This window comes from Capsicum annuum, chromosome 8 (assembly GCF_002878395.1).
Source record: "Capsicum annuum cultivar UCD-10X-F1 chromosome 8, UCD10Xv1.1, whole genome shotgun sequence".
Lineage (NCBI taxonomy): Eukaryota > Viridiplantae > Streptophyta > Magnoliopsida > Solanales > Solanaceae > Capsicum > Capsicum annuum.
This window is the reverse complement of record NC_061118.1, coordinates 73,963,281-73,982,243: the sequence shown is the minus strand read 5'-3', so window position 1 is coordinate 73,982,243 and position 18,963 is coordinate 73,963,281. Positions and strand designations below refer to the sequence as shown.

At 37.5% G+C, this 18,963-nt stretch overlaps 1 protein-coding gene across 1 annotated transcript in view; it reads right to left on the bottom strand.

Annotated features, from left to right (window-relative positions):
* LOC107879082 (probable RNA-dependent RNA polymerase 5) overlaps positions 1–18,963 on the bottom strand; it is a gene marked incomplete in the record, with an annotated part of 43,864 nt that overhangs the window by 12,797 nt on the left and 12,104 nt on the right. The window contains 7 exon segments of the mRNA XM_047395452.1: positions 1,659–1,728; positions 1,811–1,884; positions 6,856–6,959; positions 6,962–6,998; positions 7,099–7,186; positions 7,264–7,471; positions 17,545–17,672. Of these exon segments, the coding sequence (XP_047251408.1) occupies positions 1,659–1,728; positions 1,811–1,884; positions 6,856–6,959; positions 6,962–6,998; positions 7,099–7,186; positions 7,264–7,471; positions 17,545–17,672 (709 nt within the window).

Genomic DNA, 18,963 nt, shown 5'->3' with positions numbered 1-18,963 from the left:
ATAGTTCCTCTTTCACTCATGTACTTGTAGTTTTGTTTGTCTAGAGTATACTTAGGGAGATCAAATTCTTCTTCGAATCATGAACCTGACAGACTTCTGTAGTAGTCCTCACGATTCCTATCATGGCAGCAAACCTGAACTAAGCCAATGTCAACTATTTTACAAGTTGCATTATTGCCCATTACCACGTCCCTCCACTTTTCTCATAGTTTTTAAACCAATCTCTTCGGAATGTTACATGCAGAGTACAACCAGAGGCTAGCACCCATTTGTCGCCAGACTCCACTATTGCATGATGTTGTAAGTACATATTCATTATCGAATCATGCACCTATTCAACAATTAGTGCACTCGCCTTTTCTTTGGACTTTGACATTGGGCAATCTTATTCAAAGTGCCCCTTCTTGTGACAACCCCAACACTCCACATTCTTCTTGTTCACATGAGACTTCGATCTGTGTTTAGATTTGCTTCTTCCATGTTGGCTAGTACAGTCTCTCACAAAAAATACACTAGTTTCATCATCTTTGTCTCCTTCAAAATGCCTACGCACTCGCACTTTCTCAATAGTGATGAGACTCCTTGTTATACATCATTGAATTCTCAATATCACAATATTTTGAAGTCAATGAAAATAATAAAACACATGCAAGCGTCTTTCGTTTTTTTTAATTCCAACAATCTATAAGTCCATGACAAGTTTATTGAATACATCTAAATGGTCTTACAACAAAGTACTTGACTCCATCTTAAACGTGTGAAAACGCCGACGTTACATCCTTGTTGTCACCGACCGATCCTGGTGAAACCCTTGCAGCTTGGTCCTTTGTCAGTACCTGTGAAGTAATTCACAGAGCACGTTAGGTGCAAGAGACAGTTGGAAGACACTTAATGCATCGCCTTCAATCTTCTCCTTGTCAAAATCTGACGTACCATCGGGTACTTTCCATCAATAGTATGGATTGAACCTTTCATCTGTAGTAACGCCATCACATGGATCTTACAGATATTGAAGTTGTTGCACCCACTAAATCTATCAATTTCAAACTTCATGGAACTCATCATTACTTGTTCTTCCTTTTCTACTACGAATAGTATTTTCAATAGAGAAAACCAAACTAATTCTCTCTGATGTGGAGACTATGCTGCAACAACAAAGCATTCTAAGACTGAACCTTATGCTCTAATACTCATTATTAGCGAAAACGTGAAATAAAAAATAAGAGAAAGACACAAGATTTAACATAGTTTGGATATGAATGATCCTACATCCACCAGAGAACACTTGCCTTTATGTTATTAACAAAGAAAGGGGAGAGATCCCAATTACACATAAGAGAATTGTTCTCTCAACTCTCTACTCGTGCAATGGACAACTATGAATTTTGGAATGGTTTTACAATGAAGAATGTTCATCCTTTCATAGATGACAAAACTTGAGCACCAAGTAACAAAACGTGGCCTCTAATCACAAAATAAGAAAAGGAAGATAAACACAAAAATTGTCCTCCACAAATTTTTGTTTGCTCTCCAACTTTACTTCCTAGCCAAGTAATTTCGCACATGAAATTTTCTTCCACATAGATTAGACCCCGTAAAAAAACAAAACCAACTCTTTCACAACATATAGTGTATCTTAATGATAGATGCAGAAATACCTTTCTATTAACAAGAAAAGTTCCCTTAACAGCGCAGCCGTTGAAGAACAAACGGCACTGCATCAACAAAGGCTTAGAGGAAGAAGAATGAGATAATTAGTAAAGCTTATTTTGAAAAATCAAGTATAATGAAGTATTCTAAGATTAGTTACCGGTTCCCTATTCCAAGATACACTCCCTCTTTTTCTGCAATCATGTGATCAAGGTCCACAGTATCAACAAAATTCTGAGGAAAAAATTATATGATTAATGGAGTTATACCAGCCCAAGAATAAACAAATATCAGCAGAAGCATATGATAATGCACAATCCCAACGAGTTTCAACAAAATGGTCCCCCAAGTTTAAGTTGCTCCATTTTTGTTTTCATCATATAATTTGAACAAGATTGGAATCTTTTGGTCTAACCAACACAATTCTAACATATATCGTCAAAAATTAACTGAATTACTCATGTATAATGCCTTAATTTTGGGTTTGGCCCACTTTTGTCCTTTTTTATCAAGTAAAAGATTTCATTAATAATAACAAGGCCAACGTGGCCATATACAAGTGGTTTACCAAGAGAAGAGAAACTTGCAAAAAGGAGAAGAGTTAATATCTGCCCCATGGTGGCAGGTTGACACTGATAAATTCAGTCCTGGATCAGAACTTACTTACATGATGTCTCTGTTGTCCTCAAGAATATTGTCCTCAAGGAACTTCTTGTGGCAAGGTAACAAACACAAGAAAGGTTATAATGTAGTCAAGTGGGACATTGTAACATTTAGCAAGGAACAAGGTGGTATGGGGATTAAGTAACTCAAGACTTCTCAACCCAAGTCCTCTCCAGAAATGGATTTGGAGGCTCTGGAATGAAGATAGATCTCTCTGGAAGAAATACATAACACAAGTATGGTTTGATAAATCATTGGACAACAAATGAAGTGAAGACTACATATGGATGCGGTCTATGGAGAACAATTAGAAATATGTGGAATCAATGCAGTGAAAATTTGAGCATAAAGGTGGGTGACTCTCCCCTTTCTGGGAAGATAACTGGATTGAGTAAAGTAATCTCTGAATCCTATTCTAGGATTTGTACTTATTAATCTTCAAAAGAATGATAACATCTCATAGTTGTGGACAGAGCTAGGGTGGAACCAATTGTTTAGGACTCTAAATGATCGGGAAATAGCGAGTCACAGATTTTTTGCAGATGTTGCATTCCTTTACAGGACTACTGATGAACCAGAAAAGACGGTGTGGAAGTTATGCAGTAAAGGGTTCTTCACTGTTAGATGAGTTTACTGGGAGAAAAACAAGATTAGTTTATCTGAGCATGGCTTTGGAAACTTACTTGGAAGATTAAAATTCCAACTAAGGTTTCTGCTTTTGTTTGGCTGGTTACAAGGAAGGTTTGCTCAAAATAAGAGGCTTTACAAAGAAGAGGTCTACAGCTATGCTCAAGATGTCTCTTTTGTGAGAAAGATGTAGAAAGCAATGAACATCTATTTCTACATTGTCGGACAACTGCAAATCTGTGGCACACGTTCTTCTGTATCCTAGAAGTGACTTGGGTGTTACCTAGATCAACTCTAGAACTTTTGTGTAACCGGAATGAAATTGGAAGAAGAGAGGCAGAGGAAGATCGGTGGGAGTCCATTCCAACTTGCATTTGGCGGACAATTTCAAAGGAGAGAAACTCGAGACAATTTGAAGATAACACTAGCTCCATTAAGAAAATGAAAATGAATTGTCTTAGTCTCGTATATTTTTGGTGCAAACAGGATAAAATGGGGTGAGTAATAGGTGCCATGTGATCAACAAGCCACAACCACTATCACGAAAGCCTGGGAAGTCATACAAAGATGTAATTACGCTCCTCGTGTCGCGATCGTAATGTACCTTTATTTATGTCAGATTCTGCAATTTCAATTAAGGACCAACTGGCTACTATTGTAATAGGGTAAGTAGCTCTCATAAATAGTCAAAGTCTAGTATTTTTTTCATTTAGCTTGTTCTGATAATGTTGTTGATGAACTCCACAGAGAGTATTTTGAGAATGGATTCCTTTGTTCATTGAAGACTTGTTAAGGTGACTTTTCAAGAGAAATTCTTCCCTTAAAAGTTAGTGTAAAAGATTCAGTTCTTTTAATTGCTTAATCGAGTGTGTGTGTGCGTGTTCATTCAATTATATTAACTGAATCTTCTCTAAATCTCTATCTTTACTTTGTTTTAATTACTTCACGTTCATGATTGCAATCATGTTTAGACCTACCAGAAGATGTTGCCACATGCTAGGCCATCTCCTCATCTACAGGTTTACCAGTGGAAATCTTGGGGGAGTTAATATTTTATACACTTTGAAAACTTATTTTAACATAAAGATACAAGTCCTAAACAATTATAGAAATGGACACTTTTAATGATGTCATCTCATTAACTTTCAAAAAAAACGTCGGACACATGTTTTAAAAAATACAATTTAGTCCCACTCAAATTCAGGCAATAAATTTTAGAAAAAACAATTTAGCCTATCTCAAAAAATATAAAAACCTCACATTTAATTAAAAGAAAATCACAAATCTTTCAAAACAAGCTTGTTTTTCCCTCCTTTGCAATTTTTCGGCTTCCATCGAAAACTCACGCCACTGTCCACTGTTTTCAGCCATTGTTATCCACCTCCCCACTGTTTTTATCCCTCCATTTATGACCATAAAGCTTTAAAATCACTCCCACTTTTTTCTCAACTTTTCTGAAAGAGCTTTTAGCTTCATTAGATACATTCAAACACTCTAGGTGTTCTTCCAAAGCTATAATCTGTTTCATTATTCTGGTGGTCGTTGGAAAAGAGATCAGGCTGGTCTTTTCAATTTATATACGAAGGTCTCAATAGTAAACAAAAACTATAGTCTAGTTAGTCTACGTGTCGACCAGGTATAGACCACTACTTAAGTCTAGTCGAGATTATCATCTAGGTCAATCATGTCTATTGCAAAATATGTAGTTGTTGGTCGTGAATTCATGGGTGAATGGAAGAAGACTCCTAAATATTGGCATTGAAAATCCGTAACTAGAGAGACAGTGTTCATTGCCCTTCATTGGAATGGTTCATATAACGACATGATCGCAAGCGTAATGTTGAGTGGGGACTTAAATTGCGATCCAGACAACTTGGTCAGTACCTACTTGATGAATGGGAGGGGAAAATTTAATCTATCATTCATAAAAAAATGATAAGCACGTATAATTCTACATGTTTTGTGTTGCTCCCGATGGATGTAGGCCTATTTTAGAATTAAAGTTGTTGAAAGGTCTGGGGAAGAAGCTTCCACATCAGCCCCACCTCCACCCCCGGCAGTCGATGATATTCAATAGGGTACGAGGGCATGGATGATCATGCAATGGATATGGACATGGAAGATCCTAAAAATATTGTAGAAGAAGAGTGTGATTGAGGTGTCGAGGGGCAGTCCGAGTCATAACCAAGACACTCGTTCTCGGATGGAACTGATTTTTTTATTGGACAAACATCCAAGGACAAAAAAACAATGAAGATGTTATTGAAGAAGGCCTCGGTGAAGAAGTCTTTCAATTTTCTTACGATCAACTTGTAAATATCCTATAAGGTAAAGTGTGTATCTCCTACTTGTCGATGGATAGTGCGATCAATTGTGTTTGAAGGACCCCGTAGGGTTTGCATCTACAAGTACATCTGTGAACACACTTGTGGTGTTGAACATGTCAGGGGTAGCTATAAGAATATCATTGCCAATGTCATTGCCTCACTTTGTTTGAACCTTTATATAGACAACAAAGGTCTAAGCCCAAGAGAGATCCAGAGGATCTTTTATAGGGTGGTACACTGCAGACCGAGCTATTGGAAGTGTTGGATGTGAGGTGTCATTACCAAGAACATAGTTCGACGGACACCGAAGCATGGGTATGCCGTGTTGCCTGCTTTTTCTGACAGGTTTAAGAGCCTGAATCCTGGTTTTATAAATACCATCATGATCGATGAGAATTTGGGCAAATTCATGTACTACTACACAGCGTTTGGGCATGCATCGGGGGATATGCACATATGAGAAAGACCAAACTAATCGCATTTCCGATGACCACCGAAATAATGAAACAGATTATAACTTCAGAAGAACACCTTGAAGTGTTGGAATCTATCTAATGAAGCTAGAATATCTTTCGAAAAAATGGAGTGATTTTAAAGCCTATGAGCATTAATGGAGGGATAAAAATAGTGGGGGAGACGGACAACAATGGCTAAAAACCAAGGGGGTAGGGGGTAGGGGTGGGGTGATGGAAGCCGAAAAAATCAGCCAAAAATCGCAAAAAAAAAAAAAAGGAAAAAATGAGCTTGTTTTGGAAGATTTGTGATTTTTCTAATTAAATATAAGGTAGTTATATTTTTAGAGATGGGCTAAATTGTATTTTCTAAACCTTATAGGTTAGAGTTGAGGTGGGACTAAACTGTAGTTTTCAGAACTTGAGTCCTAGGTTTGTTGTTTTGAAAAGTCAATGTGATGACATCATAAAAAGTGTCAATTTCTATAATTATTTAGGACTTGTGTCTTTATGTTAAAATAAGTTTTTTCCCTGTGTCTAAAATATCAACTCCCCCTGGTTTTTGATCTTCATTTGTATTCTTTAACCCTACTACTCTTTGTTCAATCATAACTATCAGTTTTCCCTTTTCTTTAGCAGATGCTCAAGCAAGCTCTTTATACAGCATTGAAAATGCAAATCTGTACACATTCCAATTTCTGGGTTTCTCTTCTATACAACAACAGCAACATCATACCCGGTAGGTTCCCACAAGTGGGGTTTGGAGAGGGTTGAATGTACGTGGGCCTTACCACTACCACATAAAGGTAGAGAGGTTCTTTCCACGAAAACCTTGGTCCAAGTGCAACAAAACCAAGTACAGGGAGAAGAAAACAATGAAGAAAGTATAACAATTAATTAGAAGCATCACAGAGCCTACACGCAAGAAACAATAACATCAAATATTATGGTAATCAAAACAATAGACAACGTATGACGATAGATATCAAAAGCAAGACTACAAAGATGCGACTAATACTATGAAAAACACCAGCAACTGTAAACCTTCAAGAGGCAACACAACACTCGATTCCCTACTAACCTTCTACCCTAATACGCGACCTCCACATCTTCCTATCTAAAGAAATTGTGTGTACCTCATAGTTTTCATCCTTTATATATTCTGCTTTGGAAAAGTCTTTGGGACAAAGCATAGCTAAATCTTCTGATATGAATCCAGTTCCATCAGTATGTATACAGGTTTGTCATCTTCATCACGAATAATACAACCATTTTCATCCTACAATTAATTAAAATAAAATGATAAATGAATCTGCTCGACATATTTATCAGAAAATCACAAGAGGAAGTAAAAACATATGAAAACAGAAAACTGATACCCGACAAAGTATATCTTCAATTCTTTCAATTGTGACAGAAGCAAGATTCACTTGAATCTTAATTGTCTTTGAGAGAATTATTGAAAGCCTGCATGTATGCCTAAGTTTACTACTCAGCCAAGAAAGCTCAACAGAGATTAACTATGAACTATCGAGGAGACCAACCTGGCTGCATATTTTGCCATATTAGAAACCATATGCACATGCATGAACTGACACCTTGCTTGACTGATCCTTTTGGTAGAAAATACATAGGATCCTCCATCATGGCAAGTTTCAATGGACTCAAACCTAACAAAGTAGCACTTCAAAGAAGCTGTTTTTGTCTTCATCATAGCTTGGTTTCTCTTCCTCTCTTTATCATCTTTATGCACTGCACAAGAACCATACTGTCAGACAAGAATTAGATGCAACCAAAGGTTAGGATTATCAGGTGTAACAGCAATTATGACAATAACATGGACATTACCAACAAGAATAATAATGACAATAATTGTCATGTGTGGCATCACGGGGACTTATGAAAGTCGGGAGAAGCATTAAGAATTTCTATAGAATCATTAGAAATATTCTCCAAACATAGTTATGCTTATTTTTTAAAGGCCAAACACATCGTCAGGCCCCTCAACTTGGCACAAACCTTCACTTTGGCACCTAAAGTGGACGTTCATTTTAAGCACCTAAACCAGCTACAAACTGTGTCATTTTGGCACCTTTCGGCACCAGCTATGGCGCATGGATTACACTCGCTGGAATCTGGATTAAACGGCCAACTGATTTGTGCCAACTCATTTTAAATCGCCACATCATTATCTACAGCCACAATTTTTTTTTTCAAAAAAAAAGGACCAAAACACATGGCAAGGCGTTCAATAAATTAATGACACGTGGTTTTTTTACCAAATAATTACAAAAAAAGCCCCCCACAACATCTTCCCCGCACAACCTTCTTTGAGCTGAACCTCCATTAATGGAGGTTGAATTTTCCAAGAATGATAAATCCGCCAGTGTTCCCCCACAATGTCATCTTCATTCTCTAAGGATGATAGATCCAAATAGCTTTACAATTTCAGCATACGACTAAAAACATATGGAGAAGGAGGAGGACAGGAAGTGCAGAATTTCAGATTTTGAAATGTAAAACGGATCGCCCAAATAACCACTGATTTTCAAAATCAGACTCGTGCTAACAAAAGTATAATGAAAATGTCCTCTCTAGGATTTATGATTGGAAAATAGCTTTGAATTATAAGAAATAAGACAAAAATGCCCTCGGCATTATCGAACAGCCCAATTATGCTCCAAGTTTGATATAGCCTTTTTAAAATTTGTTTCTCTTTTTTTGTTTTGGTTGAGATGGATTCTACCTTGGTGAAAAGGCTAACCAATCAACTTATTACTATAATATTGTGTTTCTCCTTCATGGAAAAAATATACCTTTTTTTTTTCAAATTCTTGAGCTTTCTTGTCTATAAAAGTCATCAACAACAACATACCCAGTGTATTCCTACCTAGTGGGGTCTGGGGAGGGTAGAGTGTACGCAGATCATACCACTACCTCAAGAGAAGTAGGCTGTTTCCGATAGACCCCCGACTTAGGACCGATAACAGTATAACAAAGACAACAGATAAGTGCATATAAACTAGTATGGTACGCAAGACAAACTAACAGTATAACAAACACCAAAGATAAGTGCATATAAACTAATACGGTATGCAAAATAAACTAACACCGCTAGCCACAAACAAGAAACTCCAGACACAGAGGAGCACTCCCCTACTATTACCGACGCACTCCCACCCCCTAACCCTCTACCTTAATCCGCGTCCTCCGCACCTTCCTAACAAGGGTCATGTCCTCCGTAAGCTGTAACTGCTTCATATCATGCCTAATCACCTCCCTCCAATATTTCTTCAGTCTACCACTACCCCACCTAAAACCATCCATAGCCAGTGTCTCACACCTCCGCACTGGAGCATCAGAGCCCCTCCTCATCACGTGCCTGAACCAATGTAACCTCACTCCTCGCATCTTGTCCTCCACCGAGGCAACTCTCACCTTCTCCCGAATAATCTCATTCCTCACCCTATCTTTCCTGATATGTCCACACATCCATTGCAACATTCTCATCTCCGTCACCTTCAACTTTTGGATGTGAGAGTTCTTAACTGGCCAACACTCCGCTTCATATAACATAGCCAGCCGGACTACCACTCTGTAGAACTTACTTTTAAGCTTCAAGGGTACCTTCTTATCACATAATACTCTTGAAGCGAGCCTCAATTTCAACCACTCTGCCCTGATACGATGCGTGACATCCTCGCCAATCTCACCATTGCCCTGAATCATAGACCCCAGATTCAGAAAATACAAATATAAAAGTCAGAAAATACAAATATAACCTAATAGTTAGGTCGGCCTAATTGTTATTACTCCTACTAAGTGGGATAAAAGTTCACTGAAAATCAATAAAATGAGGTGATTTCTTTTCATTTTTGTCTAGTTTTTGGATAGCATAGTTATTCAATATAGTTACTCATCCTCATTCTCTATTTTATCTTCGTTTTGTATTAGGAACTCAATTTTATTATCTTTTTAAATTTTCTCATACACATATTTTTATACAAAATATTGCTAGAAGTGATATGAAAAAAACATTCAAATAAATTATTGTATAAGAGATAGAGGGGGCTTGAAAGTACCATTAAAAGAGTTTGAGCTTGAAAAAATGGTGGAAGAAAATGGGATAAAAAAAATGGGGAAGAAGATAAAATTAAATTAAAAAATGGGCTAAAATAAGGTTGTCACGCGCCAAAACGTGAGTGTGGAACACTCACTTTGTCATGTTAGCGAAAGGTGCCATAATGAAACAGTTTGTAGCTGGTTTAGGTGCTTAAATGAACAACGTTCACTTTAGGTGTCAAAGTGAAAGATCGTGCCAATTTGAGAGGCTTGTCGTTGTGTTTGGCCTTTTTTAAATGAATCAAGAGAACCATTAAAATGTTGTGTAGAATATATTTAACGATTATGCCATAATAATTAAAGTAGCCGTTTGGCCATGAGTATTTTTTTCACTTTTTTCGAAAAATTATTTCACTTTAGTGAAAAAAGTGAAAACCACAGTGTTTGACCATGAAAATTCCAATTACAATTTGGAATTGTATTTTGGAAAAGTGAAAACAAGAAAAACTTATTTTCACGTTTTTTACTCCTACTTCTCTCATAAAATTTCAAAAATAACTTTAATTTATATTCATGGTCAAACAAAACACCAACTCCAACTTCAATTCCAACTCTATTTCCAACTCCGAAAAATTATGTTTTCATGGCCAAACGGGGCCTAAATATCAAGACTTACGACATTTTCCTTATTTCATAAACTCAAAAGAGTCCTCATGTATGTGGCTAAGAATCAATTTCAACATTACTTCTCTTTTCAACTTTCAAGATTAAAAGCTCAAGTGATAGTCAAGAGAATTATTCAGAATTTACGTATTCCAAGAATCGGAAAACCATCTTTCAAGTTGCTCGATTCCAACATAAGTAATATTTATTTTACGTTATTAACAATGAATTTCAAGTTTACAACAAGTTTTTTTTCTCTTCTTTCACAATTGCAATGACTATAAGGGTATAAAGTTGCTAAGTCATACTAGGAAATTTTGAGAGAGGGGGGTGAGATGATGAGGAGAAGAGGTGTGTTATCACTGAGAATCAATTTAGATTCATGTCAAGCATTCAACTAGAAAAGCCATACACCTTGAAGGAGATTGATAAAGAAGTATAGGGAAAGGAAGAGAGACTTACATATACTGTTCATTGACCTATAAAAATCTACGACGAAGTCTCAAAGGGATTCTTATGGAAATGTTTAGAGGCTAAAGGTGTACCTAATGCTTACATTAGGGCAATTAAGGATATGTGTGATGGAGCTAAGACCTCCGCGAGGACAGTGGGAAGAGACTCAAGTCACATCCCAATCGTAATGGGGTTGCACCACTGTTCAGCTCTTCATCCATTTTTGTTTCCTTAGTGATGGATGAGCTGACGCGATAAATATAAGGAAGTGTCATGGTGTATGTTGTTTATAGATGACCTGCTTTTGATTGACGTTAACAATAGGCGAGAGGTTTGGAGACAAATTGTAGAGTTCAAATGGTTCAGGCTGAGTAGGACTAAGACAGAATATTTAGAGAACAAGTTCAGTGATGCAACCCACGTGGAACGTTAGGATTGACACTCAAGTCATCCCAACAAGGAAAGTTTGAAGTATCCGGGGTTAATAATCCAATGAAATGAGGAAATAGATAATGATGTTACACATCACATTGAAGTGGGTGGATGAAATAGAAGCTTGCACCCGGTGTTTTGTGCAATAAGAATGTGTCACCAAGCGTTAAAAGTAAGTTTCATAAAGTGGTGGTCATACCAACGATGTTGTTCAGGAAGGAGTGTTGGCTAATCAAGAACTCGCATATCCAAAAGATGTGAGTAGCAAAAATGAAGATGTTGAGATGGATGTGTGGGCATATTAGAAGAGAGCATCAGGAATGAAGTTTTTGGGATAAGGTGGGAATGGCCTCCATGGTGCACAAGATGAGGGAGGCACCATGGAGGCGAGACTAAGATGACTTAGCCATGTGAAGACTATGTTGCTCGAACACGACAATTTTGCTGTCGAACCCGTCTCGACACGACACTAACGCGGGTGCGAGTACTTTTGCCATCTCCAATTAATCCAACGATTTCGAATACGTTGACCGAATTCAAAAAGAAATTTAAGGGGAAACATTGGATAATAGACTAGCGAATTACCTGGAAAAGTTTCTGGCAACATTCACCGGTGAACTACTGTAAAGTTGACAAACAAAGATAGCGCTATCGATGTGCTTGGGAAGAAACAGAGACATGTCAATTGTTGATGTGCGTTGTCAATGTGCTTGGGAAGAAACTGATGATTGACGACGACGACCAAGGTGGGTAGAAACAGTAGATGGTTTCTCCACGACGGCGTTGGTGTTATATGTATTTCTCAGCATATTAAAAAGGAACGAGTCGGTTCATTGTGTCGGTTCAATAGACAGCGTTTTATTTAATTATGTTGAGAAGGTGGCGGGAATAAGGGTGTGGGAGTGCAGGAGGGGCGTGGATGGTATATGGGATAAGACGGCTAGGTGCATCAAGGAGACTGCTAGTGAGGTGTTAGGTATTTCCAAGGATTGTGTCAGTCATTGTCGGGGGGATTGGTGGTGGAATGAAGAAGTTAAGAAGAAAATGAAGACTAAGAAAGGGGTGTATGCTAAGTTGGGTGAGAGTAAGGATGAAGATGAGAAGCGGGCTAATAGGGAGGAGTACAAGATAGCTAGGAAGGAGGCTAAGTTAGCAGTCACGGCGGCTAAGACGGCAGCGTTCGAGAGCTTGTATGCAGGGTTAGAGGAGAAAGGAGGGGAAAAAAGGTTGTTTAGGCTTGCTAAGGCTAGGGAGAGGAAGGGTCGTGACCTCGACCAAGTGAAGTGCATTAAGGGGGAGGATGGTAGAGTATTGGTGGGGGATGGTCACATTAAGAAGAGATGGCAGTCGTACTTTGATAGGTTATTGAATGAAGAAGGGGATAGAGTTATTGTATTAGGGGAGCCAGAGCACACAGAGGAGTGTCGTAACTTTAGTTATTGTAGACGTTTTAAGGTAGAAGAGGTCAGTAAGGTTGTTCGAATGATGCATAGGGGTAGGTCGACAGGGCCTGACGAGATCCCTGTGGATTTTTGGAAGTTCTCTGGCGAGGCTGGCTTAAGGTGGTTGACTGAATTGTTTAACGACATTTTCAAGTCGGCGAAAATGCCCAAGGCTTGGAGATGGAGTACTATGATCCCTCTTTATAAGACAAGGGTGACATTCAGAGTTGCAATAACTATAGAGGTATTAAGTTATTGAGCCACACTATGAAGATTTGGGAGAGAGTGGTCGAGTTGAGGTTGAGGAGGATAGTGTCTATCTCGGAAAATCAGTTTGGATTTATGCCCGGGTGCTCAACGACGGAGGCAATTCACCTGGTGCGGAGACTGGTGGAACAGTATAGGAAAAGGAAGAGGAATCTGCACATGATGTTTATTGACTTGGCGAAGGCGTACGACAAAGTCCTAGGGAGGTGCTTTGGAGGTGAGTGGGGGTACCGGTGGCGTATATTAAAGCAATCAAGAACACGTATAATGGAGCTAAGACTCAGGTGAGGACGGCGGGAGGAGACTCAGAGCATTTTCCTGTCTTGACGGGGTTGCACCAGGGTTCCACTCTAAGCCCGTTTTTGTTTGTTTTGGTAATGGACGGGTTGACGCGGCGTATTCAAGGAGAGGTGTCTTGGTGTATGCTTTTTGCAGATGATGTAGTTTTGATTGATGAGACGAGGGGGAAGGGGGGGTGTTAATGATAAATTAGAGGTGTGGAGACAGACCCTTGAGTCTAAAGGGTTCACGTTGAGCAGGAGCAAGACAGAATATTTGGAATGCAAGTTTAATGACGTGAGGCAGGAAGACGAGGTGGTAGTAAGGTTGGATTCCCAGATGGTGTGTAAGAGGGATAGTTTCAAGTATCTGTGGTCCATGATCCAGGGGAATGGTGAGATTGATGAGGATGTGTCCCACCATATTGGGGCGGGATGGATGAAGTGGAAGCTTGCCTCGGGGGTGTTGTGTGATAGGAAGGTGCCGTCCAAGCTTAAAGGCAAATTCTACAGGGTGGCAGTCCGTCCGGCCATATTGTATAGAGCGGAATGTTGGCCAGTCAAGAACTCTCACATTCAAAAATTGAAGGTGGAGGAAATGCGGATGTTGCATTGGATGTGTGGGCTTAATAGCGATGATAGAGATCGAAATGAGACTATTCGGGAAAAGGTTGTAGTGGCTTCGGTGGAGGACAAGATGTGGGAAGTCCAATTGAGATGGTTCGGGCATGTGATGAGGAGGGGCACGGATGCCCCGGTTCGTAGGTGTGAGAAGCTTGCTTTGGATGGTTTCAGGCGGGGTAGGGGTAGGCCGAAGAAATACTGGAGAGAGGTGATTAAGCGGGACATGGAGCAGTTACAACTCACTGAGGACATCACTCTATATAGGAAGATCTGGAGGACGCGGATTAAGGTAGATGGTTAGTGCCAGTTTGAGTCGTTGGGGTAGGGCATTACTTGGTAGATGTATTATTCTTGGTAGGACACTTTGTTGCATGCTTTATTATGAATGTGTTTACTATTCTTTGTTTATTATTCTTTGTGGGTGGCGTATTTATGTCTTGACATCTTGTTCCATGCTTTATTAAGTATTTGTTTATTACTCCTTGTCTTGAACCAGGGGTCTATCGAAAACAACCTTTCTATCGGCATTCTTTGTTGTTGTTGTTAATGTTGTTATATATATATATTTATAATAAAAACAATAGCATATTGTGTTTTCTTAACTTTAAATTCTTTATAATATAAAAATAATATATACTTATATATAGTTAATAATATTTTGACAGCAGTTACCCCAGCATTGAAAAAGAGAAAAAGCTTTAAATTCTTTATAATATAAAAATAATATATACTTATATATAGTTAATATTTTGACAGCAGTTACCCCAGCATTGAAAAAGAGAAAAGGTACTCCTAATTATACATAATTTTTGTTTTATTGGTAAATATACTTAAGTTAAATATTGGAAAAAGTTTCTAATACTAATACTACTACTAATTGAAAAGTAAAACCAATGACAGAAGTAACTAAAAATAGTAAACTAAAAAAAAATCCTAATCACTATGTGTCAAGGAAAAATAAATTGGTTTATAAATTGGAAAAAGTCTAAAATTGTCTTCATCAATAACATTATAAATAGAACCTCTTTCCAAAAAAAAAAAATTTAACCTAAAAAATTCAATTATTCTTTATCAAATAATATGGCATCATCAGAATCAGGTAGTCAAAAGGGAAAGGGTCCTATGAGACCAACAAAAAGAGGAGTAGATACTAATGACAAGTCATAATGAAATCATGTAAAAGTAATTTCAACTGCACCCATAGTAGTGGAAATAGAACATGATTATGTAACTATTGCAGTCAAGTTACTGCTTCATATAATAGAGTTAAAGTACATCTCTTAAGATTATTAGGTCATGGAGTTCAAATAGGTAGCAAAGTTCAAGGTGATACATTGAGAACTTTGAAGATGGAGCACGAACAAGCTGAAAAGAAAAAAATCTTCAGTTCAAGTTGATGCAAGAAAAAAGGTTCTCTTCCGCACTAATTTACTTCCACATAAAAAAAAAAAAAAAAAGTTCAGAAAGTGGAGCTATAGAAAGATCTTTCCACATCTATGAGAGGAATACTGAAGTAGCAGCTAGAATGTTCTACGCATCAAGTTTATCGTTCAATTTTGCAAATTCTCTCCGCTAGAATGTTCTACGCATATGATGTACGCAGTCCATACCTCTACCTCTAAAGAAGTAGAAAGGCTGTTTCCGATAGACCCCCGGCTCAAGTCACGAGATACCACACAAACTCGTAGATCAGGTTTATTGTTCAATTATGCAAATTCTCCATACTTTGAAAAATATTCGAAGTTTTTAGCTGAAAATTCCATTCCAGTTTATATTCCCCCATCATAAAATAGGTTGAGAACAACTATTTTGGCTCAAGAAATGACTCACATTGATAGGAAGTTGCAACCAATTAAAGATACATGGAAAAAGAAAGAGTTGTCGATTTGTTCGGACGGATGGTCTGACACTAAAATACAACCTTTGATCAATACATTGGCATCATCTAGTGGGGCCCAATGTTTTTAAATTCAATAAATTCTAGTGGGTGCACGAAGGATGGAGAACATATTATCATGTTCCCAAATACTATCATGCATCATGGCTTCAAGGAGAGCGTGGGATTCAATGGGTAACTCTTAATGAAGATATAGAAATTTCATCGAATAGAATCAAGTGCTTTCGAAAGTACTTTAAAGATTCTGATGAAATGAAACAAGTCTCTAAAGTATGGAAAATTTTATAGCGAGGATGGTTATTTTGGTGTCTCATGTGATTGAAGCTATGATGTATGAAGATCCTCTTTCTTGGTGGGAAAATCATGGTTTCTCTATTCCACTTTTGCAACAATTAGCTTTCAAGTTGCTTACTCAACCGGCTTCTTCCTCTTGTAGTGAAAGAAATTGGAGCCCATATTCTTTGATTCACAACATCAAGAGAAATAAGTTAGCAACTTCAAGAGCCGAAGATTTAGTGTTTGTACATTATAATCTATGGTCGCTATCTTGCAAGAGAGAGAAATATATAAATGGGCAGAGCAAGTATTGGGATGTAGGTATGTCTACATTTTCTTTATTATTTTCCTCAATTATTTATTTTGCATGATAATTTTTTATTTCTTTATGTAAAAACTTTTGAATATATCTATTCCGTTTAATTTATTTAGGTGGAGTAAATTTGATGTTAATGAGACAATTAATAGTTTAACTGTGCTATCAGTGCTATCAATAGATGAATCTCAATTGGAAGGTGTGGTCTTTGAGGAAGAATCTGAAGAAGATGCGGAAGAGTAGCTAACATAAGTAACTTGATAGTGGACAATACTTTTTGTTCAGTTAGTTTTGAATTAATGTTTTATGTTAGGATGCTTTCTTGTTTTTGTTCAATAGCAGAATTTTAGAATATCTTTGTAACTCTATATTTATAATAGTTGATTTTTTTAGCCAAATCTCCGCACCACTATTCATACTTGGATTCGCACCCTCGAATCTTAAAATTTAAATTTGATGAATCTGACTCTTGGATCTACCCACACCCGAGTTCGAGCAACTTGGGTGAAGAGAAGATTGGATACCTGCACCCGAGTCCGAGCAACTTAGGTGAAGAAAAGATGCACAGATGTCCCAGTTAGAAGGTGTGGGAGGTTGGCTATAGACTATAATAATTGGAAAGAGGTGATTAGACAAGACATGGCTCACCTACAATTGACCAAGGGCATGACCCTCAATAGGAGGAAGTGGAGGTCGAAGATTAAGGTTAGTAGGTAGCCGAACATTGTCTAGTTCACTTATCAGTATCTCTTGTTTCCTTTGCTTCAGTTTACGTACTATTTGTTGTTGGTACTTGTTCTCTTTTTTTTTTTGTTTCAAGATGATTTGTTCGCTATTGTATTTGTTGTACATACTTGATTTGTAACATACTTACGCAATCGAAGGGTCTACCTAAAACAACCTCACTACCTTCACAAAGTAAGGGTAAGACTGCGGACAGTACACAGTACACCCTACACTGATATGTTGTTTGTTTGTTTTCTAGTCTTTTGTTAATTTTTTAAAAGAACCAAACTGAAATTACAAGAAAACATACCAATAACACGTTGAAGTACAATATATTTTTAAGAAAAAAGAGAGAATTTCATAATTCAAGGAAAAGAATACAATGTTACCAAAAAAGCGATAACGTCTCAAGCCAACAAGAATGCCTTCCTCAATAATTATATTGGCACAACTTGCATCTTCAACAAATTTGACAATCAATACATTGTCATCTCCCAGGGCTCTCTGTAAGTGAGTCCTTGTTGTGTCCAAGTATGGACCCTGGACAATTCAAAGCCAAATCATTTGATTAATGTCAAACCAGGAACAAGGAATTATAAGCTTCAGCATACAAGGAAACGAATTAAAACTATCAAATTTTATGCTACACAAAAACCCTAAAGCCAAAATTGATGGTCACTGAATACGCTAAGATCTCTTACAAACTGAAAACAAATAAGATATAGGTCTTTTCTCACAAGTAAAAATAATAAAAATTATTCTGACTAGAGAACAATATTTAACGAAACAAACTGGCATACGCTAGAGAAACAATATATAAGGAAACAAACTGGCATAGTTCTACAGAAACAATTTCTCTTTTTCATTTCTATGCTCAGTATGCAAAAGTTCTTCATAAGCTGGCAATAGTCCCTCTAGCAATAAATTGGAAAAGAGGATTCAGATGTAACAAGAGGTAAGGATTGCAATGTAAACGTTCTATGAAACGAGTGTCCACAGACTGACAATACGAACCTTGAAGGTACAGTATCCATTCTGTTTAATGTGGCAATAATAGAGATGTGTCTTTCTGGAATTCCAGTCCAAGTACTGCAATGATGAAGAAAATTTGTAATTCAAGGTGTTTACCTGTGACATACCTAGGCTAAAGGTACTCCACAAAATAGATGGAAGAATAAGCTGACACAATTACATATCTTTCCTCACTACCTTCACCATAGGTACAACATATGAGTATTGTCTCTGCCAACTAGCAAGTGGGAAACAGAAAAGACAAAAAAGAGCAAGACAGAAACCCATGTTCGACTATTAAGTATTACTTGTAGAACACGTTTTAGCTTGTAAGGCAATGTAGATTGTAGATATACAATTCTATTAGATGTGCATTTGGCTCTAACTAGATTGACCTTGATTGAGGTCATTAAACAACACTCTCCTCCTTCAATTTTGACCAACCTTTCAATTGTTTGGGCTGTCTCAAAAATTATGACCTACCAAGAGTACCAAGAAATAGTGCAAAATTACATCAAGGGATTACAAAGATGCATATACAATTACAATACCAAAGAATAAAACACTTATATGACAGAGATATGTTTTCTATCACTCTGTTTCTGCACCAAAAGAATGAATTCTGTAAGCATCTGCTTGCAGAATGAATTCTGTAAGCATCTGCTTTTCACAAATGCTATTTTGGTCTTCACAGCATCCCTTATTGCTTTTAAGACAATTAGTACAGATGATGCAAAGAGGGATGGTTCTCCAGACCTGTTTATTACAAACTTCTTTCTGCCCAATCTCTGATTTTG